Source organism: Triticum aestivum, chromosome 3A, assembly GCF_018294505.1.
Source record: "Triticum aestivum cultivar Chinese Spring chromosome 3A, IWGSC CS RefSeq v2.1, whole genome shotgun sequence".
NCBI lineage: Eukaryota > Viridiplantae > Streptophyta > Magnoliopsida > Poales > Poaceae > Triticum > Triticum aestivum.
Genome location: NC_057800.1, coordinates 58,206,295 through 58,212,878, shown reverse-complemented (window position 1 = coordinate 58,212,878; position 6,584 = coordinate 58,206,295). Strand labels below are relative to the sequence as shown.

Genomic DNA, 6,584 nt, shown 5'->3' with positions numbered 1-6,584 from the left:
TAACGATTTAGAAGTTATCAAAAAAATATGAAATAAATAGTGGAGCATCTCCCTAATGTAATAAGATGATCCAACGGAGGGATTGTGAAAACAAGCATTTTAGCTCACGTCGACATAAACATATATTGAACTACTTGTTTTTTTTTTGTCTAGAACACATAAAGCTGTATTTTTTTTTTCAATCGCCCGTTGGATCATGTTATGTTACAGATGTGTTGTTTTAGGATCTTTTTGAGGATTTTTGGAACTTCTACACCGTTGAAAACTTTAACTAATTTTGTGGCAAGCTATGATAGAAAATCCTACTCTATCTATAATGTCTAAATAGTTGATCCCCACTAACGCTAATTCTCTCAACATGCAACCATTCACGTCATCAAATGTGATTTTGTAGCACATACATTCCCCAATTTAATTGTTTCATTTCTAATGATTCATTGTACATGCATACTCTCCGTTCACACATAGTTACCTCTGAAATAATAGCTTTTGATTTAGGTCATTTCATTCATACAAAAATTATTCAAAATTAATCTTTAAAATCCGGCAGCAAAGCGTGAGGAAATCACCTAGTTTTACAGACAGTGCAGCACCTTCCTTGTGCATTGCAAGGCAAAACGGGAGGAAGAAAGAATGTCCGTCTCTGCCTCTCAACCATTCCGTCAGTTTTAGAAATGCCGCGTCAGGGTTCGGTCTCTGATGGCTTCAAAGTTTTTTAGAACCAAAATGCGTATGGGATTCCAGCGAAACTTGAGACGTAAAAAATGAAGAGCTTTCAAACAGAGTAGTAAGATAACCACCATATGCAAGGCCTGACAAACAAGAGGAAAGACATAGGATATATCTGACTAATGGAAGATTTTCCTTTCTACTGTATATTTACTCAACTCATCCCATCTCTTCTCTTCTCTTCTCTCTTAGCCTACATGTACATGAGCAGCAACGAAGGGCCGACCTGAGCTCACACAAATACACGATACCATGCCCGTATATACAAATGAATGCCACCACCTACCCTTACCCTATCCGACATCAAAAAAAATGTCACCTCTCCTTTGCCCCGTCTCCTAGTCGAATGCGACCATCCAGGCAACAGCAAGCATCTACGCGATCAAATGGATCGCCGGTCACCTTGGTCCGGAGAGCTCCATGGCCTCGAGGCCGACCGAGGACTCGTCCGCCCCCGCGAAATCGGTGAACTTCAGGGGCAGGAGCTCCGACGAGACGGACTTGGGCGTGTCCACGTTCTGCGACGCCTCCCATTTCTCCGCGAGCCCGTCGCCTTCCAGCATCCGGATCACCTCCGACATCCTGGGGCGGTGGGACGGGTAGTACTGCGTGCACAGCAGGGCCACCTGCACCATCTCCTCCAGCTCCACCCTGTCGTAGTTGCTGCCCAGGTCTTTGTCCACCATCATGTTCAGCTGCTTCTCCTGATGGAGCTTCTTTACCTGGAACCACCACATGCAAGAATCAGAAATAAGGCCGATTTCCGCCCGTGAAATATCTCTTCGTATCGACACCCTTACAAAGAACACAAAGAAAGAGACCTAGGTGGTCCGGCAAGAAATATTTCTTTGTATTGGCATCCTTCAAAATGTATACACCACTAAGAAAAGAGACCACCCTTGAATACTTATTTTGACAAGTGGTCTCAAGTCTGAACTCTAAACAGAAGGTGGTAACTGATGGTTAATAGTTACTTCCTCTGTAAACTAAAGTAGTGATCTAAAAGATCTTATATCAGTTTACGGAGGGAGTAGTTAATATGCTGACACTATGATAAACGATTAACAGAAATGAATGCCATATAAACTAACAGGGATGGCATCATTTTTGCAGCTTCTGTTTTCTACTATGAAAATATGCTTCAGCATCTCAAGTGTACTCAATGTAAAAGGCGAGAAAGGAGCTAAAAGCGACATACATAGTTGTCGAAAAGCTCTGAAGAGACCAAACTAAAGGCGAGAATCGAAGAAACTCGAATGGAAAGGAGAAAGCGGTCTTTTCACATAAAGTAATAAAGTGAACTTGAGACCATTGCACCGAAAGGACACGATATAACATGCTTACCAAATCAAGCACTCCGCCCTTCTGATTTGCCAGTCTTCCGAAATCTAATGCTTTCTGGCCAGTGATCAACTCAACCAACAGGACCCCAAACCCAAACACATCTGTCTTCTCCGATGACTGCCCAGTTGACAAATACTCTGGAGCTATGTGTCCCACGGTACCACGCACTGCAGTGGTAACATGGGTCTCCTGGTGATCCAACAGTTTTGCCAGTCCGAAATCACCCACAATTGCTTCAAAATATTCATCAAGAAGCACATTGGAGGCTTTTACATCACGATGGATTATTTTTGGATCACACTGCTCATGCAAATAAAGCAGCCCTCTCGCTGTACCCAGTGCTATCATCTTTCTCCTCGACCAATCTAGAGCTGGCTTGCCATTTATATGCTCTGGAAAAGAAATGCAGGAAAGTTTAGGTTTACTGAAGAGAAGGTTAGTTTGCTTGCAAACTGAATAGTATAAATGGAAAGCTGTCATAAGATGGCTCTTTTTTTATTTTGTACTAAGTGAGCGACAAGTAATATGAATCGGAGGGATTAATTCATTTCATCAATAGTAAATCTAGACATGTCATGTTGTGGATAGCTCAGTTCATATTCCAAAATATGGTGCACTGTGAAATGTCAATAAAGAGTTAAGTAAATAGAGGGAGTCAGAGAGCATGAGTATGATTTGAATTAATTGATGGAACTACTTCTATCAGCACAAACAGTGTACTTCCAACAGGAGCAATCACCATAGCCGAGCTTTGTTTGATGGCGAGACAGAAGGACGAATCTACCCAGGATGATATGTGGTGAAAGGTAGGTGGGTCAAAACTCAAAACCACAAATGGCTGGTAGACTGTGTATGAGCCTAGTTAATGCTTTCAAGATTGTAGTATAACTTTCACTAAAAGCAGATAAGACTACTATATGACATGCTATAGGTGAACATGTTGAGGATCTCTTGTCCTGAACGCTAACAAGTGTCAGCTTTTCAAGTTGAGCATTTGGTGGCAGTCTGAGTTGACTGAAACAATACGCCAACATGGATCCATGCTAGACTGTAAATCTGAAATGAGCCTAATGCATGGCAAAGGAAAGCAGAAATTAAACAGGCCATTAATGAATCTGCACAAGTAATGCTAATTACTTAAAAGGTTCTTAAGTGCATGGGGAAAGAGACTAACCACGCAATTGAGAAGCAACACTTCCATTTGGCATATAAGGATAGACAAGTAATCTCTCGCACTCTGTAGTGCAGAATCCAATGAGCCGTAGGAGATTCCGATGAACAGCTAAGCTTATGACTTCAACTTCAGTTTGAAATTGAACTTCCCCACCAACAGCATTGTAGTCTTTCAATCTTTTAACAGCAACAATCGAACCATCACGTAAGAAACCCTTGTATACTATTCCATAGCCACCTTCACCTAATATGTTTTTTGAGTTGAAATTGTTGGTAGATGCTCGAAGCTCCTTGAAGGTGTACTTTTTCAGATGGCCCAAGCATACTTCTGGGTCATATTGATCTGTAGCTAAGAGGAGGTATCAGTATCAGGTACCATAGTATGGAACTAAAACAGCATAACATGCCAGACAGGAAAGCATGGACCCAAACTGTAAGCATGTTATAACTACCAGATCAAGTAGTATATTTGTAAAATGAGAGATCTCATGTTTGTTGCAAGGCAAATCAATGTATCAAAAGTAACTGGGCAGAACTGCAGCAAAGGTTTTTGTAACAAGGGGCACCTAGGCATGTAAGCAACCAAGTATAAAATTCTGAATTGGTAGTGGCTGTCCTAATGAACTGTAACAGATTGATTGCCTATGTTATCACTAGAAGCTACAGAAATCCACAAAATGGATTATGTGGTATCCCGTGTTTATTTGAATTTAACACGGTGTGGAAATTAAATAACTGAAGATTAGTCCAATGTTAACCATTCAGCTTTGACCAAAGGTAAGTAAGTCAAATGAACCAAGAGCATTTTTATATCTCTCTTTGTCAAAATTAATTTGCTACGAAACAGGAAAATATGAAACATATAGCTCAAAACTAAAGAAACAAGATTCTTCAATCTTTGACACAACAAAGATGTCTATTTTTTGAAGTTTAAATCCAGACAGTGTTACTATGAACAAGCCCAACATCGAAAAGAGCATTACCATTTACATCAAAAAATATCTGCTGATTACGCCTATGCCTCCACCAAAGAAGCATACTGACCACAATAGCGACAAACGCTACAGAACCCACAGTTGCTCCACAGATGATAGCAATTCGGTGACTTCTTGACATGGCTTGTTGTGGCTGAACTGAAGAAAAGGAAACGAATATGAGCAGAGCAGAGGGGATAAAACAATACCATTTTTATGCTATTGATGTATATTTCTCAAGGTAAAAGAAAAAAGAAAAAAATTCTCACTCTTAAGGTCATCTGGTGGATAAGAAAGCGGGTCCAGCGACACGGACGAGCAATTGTCTCCAGACTTGACGCCACAGATCATTGAATTCCCAGCAATGCTGTACAAACAAGCGACAATAAAGGAAAGAAGAAATGAGAGCATGAGCAATAATAGTGTAGAGCATGCACGGAGGGTGTTCAGGTAGGAATTGAATTAGCCAGGTGATCGGGCATAAGCTGAACTACTCACCTGAAAGTTCTTGCAGAAATCTTTGGCACGGGACCGCTCAGGTTGTTAAACGAGAGGTCTCTGCGAAACAGGCCAATTATTAGAGCTGCTTGTTGCAGTACACAGAGGAAAGAGGGAAACAAGAATAACTAAGGGATTCACAGGACATACACAAGTGCGAGGCCATTAATGGTGGCCAGTGATTCAGGTAAGACTCCAGATAAACTGTTGTTATTCAATTTCCTGGCAGGAACAAGAGGACAAGGAGTGAACTGCTGTGTACACAGAGGAAAGAGGCAGAGAAATTCAATAACCGGGTCAAGAAATCTCACAGATAGTTGAGGTTCTTGAGATCGCCGAGTGAAGTCGGGATGCTCCCGGTGAGATGATTGTCTGACATGTCGAGCGTCTGGAGCATCCCCAGCCTGCCTATGGTGCTGGGAATAGTGCCGGAAATCGCGTTGTTCTGCAATAGCCTGTCCAGAAACAGTAAACACGAACACTTGCAATCTTTCATTTTTCTGGAACCTAGAGCAATACATTTTCAAAGAAACAGTAATAAATTTTACTAGCAATGAGCCGCTTACACAGATTGCAGCCTGGTGAGGTTCCCGATGCCGGGCGACAGTTTTCCGGACAGGCGTTGGCTGGGCAGACCACTGCGAGCACAGATGAACCTGAGAAGATTAGTCTGGTGACGCTCACCGGAGATAGACCGGAGGAGGGGCAAAGAGCGGGGCGTACAGCGCGGAGACGTAGCCGTCGGAGGAGCAGGTGACCATCCTCCAGCTGCAGGGGTCGACGGAGTTGATGTCCCAGTTGTCGAGCACGTTGTAGTGGTCCTGCAGCTCCGTCTTGATGGCCATGAGCGCCACCACTGCGACCCAACAAGATTCAGGCTCAGCTTAACCAAATCCCAGCAGCAAACAACTTTTTTTTTTGAGACATGGCAGCAAACATCAGTTATGGCGAGGAAGCAACGGAAGCGCCGGCATTGGTGCGCTTCTCCAAATTGGGGGTTGCCAAGAAGGGAAACCGGAAATCCTTTGCCAATTTGGCTGAATCTTGTTGCGCCGGAAAACACTTTTTTCACTTGAGAGAAACTCGGGGGAAGAAGCAAGATCGATAAGATGGTTACCTTCGTAGTTGATGCCGGTGGGAGAGAGCGTGGCGGCGGCCGGCGGCGGCAGGACCGCGCAGAGCACGCCGGCGGCGGCAGGACCGCGCAGAGCACGCCGGCGGCGGCCACCACCCACCACCGCCACCGCGCCCACGTCTCCATCCCCTCCGCAGCCCGCAGATTCGCCCCGGACAAGACGACGGCGGCGACGGAGACGAAGACCGAACCACACCGGAATTCCCCCGCCTCCGCGCCGCGCCGCGGCAGCAGAGCAGAAGGGAGCCCGCTCGGCCGCCGGAAGGAGAAGGAAGGCGATCAATCAAAATCAATCCCGCCCGCCCGCCTATCTAATCTACTAGTACTAGCGCGCAGCAAGGGAAGCGAATGGAGGTTGGTGCTGGGCTGGTGGAGTGGAGTGGGGGCAGACGCCAACAGGCAACAGGCACCCTATCGACCGATCCATGCCGCTGCCGCTGCAAACCGCCAAAAGGACCCAGGACGGACTGTGGCTGTGCGGAGCGTGTACGCGGCCGACACGGACGGACGCGCATGCCACCGGCGTGCGACCCACGGCCGTCCCCAGGCTTTCGGCCCCTGCTCCCACCCATTTCCACTTCGGTGTGTGCATGTGTATTCTCCCCTCTCCACCAGCTGGAGAGTGGTATAATTGTTGGTGTACATAGACAGACAGCGTCATACAGTACCGTACTGTCAGCACCCAGCAGCAACGAAAACAGCAGCACGCATTTTTGTTCCTCCGGATTTGC

General features: G+C 45.2%; 1 protein-coding gene across 2 annotated transcripts; it reads right to left on the bottom strand.

Moving 5' to 3' along the window:
- Positions 1-841: 841 nt before the first annotated feature.
- LOC123060257 (protein NSP-INTERACTING KINASE 3) lies at positions 842-6,255 on the bottom strand. Of its 2 annotated transcripts, none has more exons than XM_044482870.1 (11): positions 5,836-6,255; positions 5,442-5,574; positions 5,285-5,356; positions 5,030-5,173; positions 4,869-4,940; positions 4,719-4,778; positions 4,490-4,587; positions 4,230-4,379; positions 3,248-3,589; positions 2,074-2,465; positions 842-1,451 (listed from the first exon to the last, which is right to left on the bottom strand). In XM_044482870.1, exons 2-11 carry the CDS (start codon positions 5,561-5,563, stop codon positions 1,128-1,130), a joined length of 1,776 nt encoding a protein of 591 aa, XP_044338805.1. In that variant the 5' UTR covers positions 5,564-5,574; positions 5,836-6,255; the 3' UTR covers positions 842-1,127. The 2 variants fall into 2 exon arrangements, with proteins under 2 accessions (XP_044338805.1, XP_044338804.1); XM_044482869.1 differs by having other exon boundaries at positions 3,248-3,595; positions 5,836-6,254.
- Between the last annotated feature and the right edge of the window lie 329 nt (positions 6,256-6,584).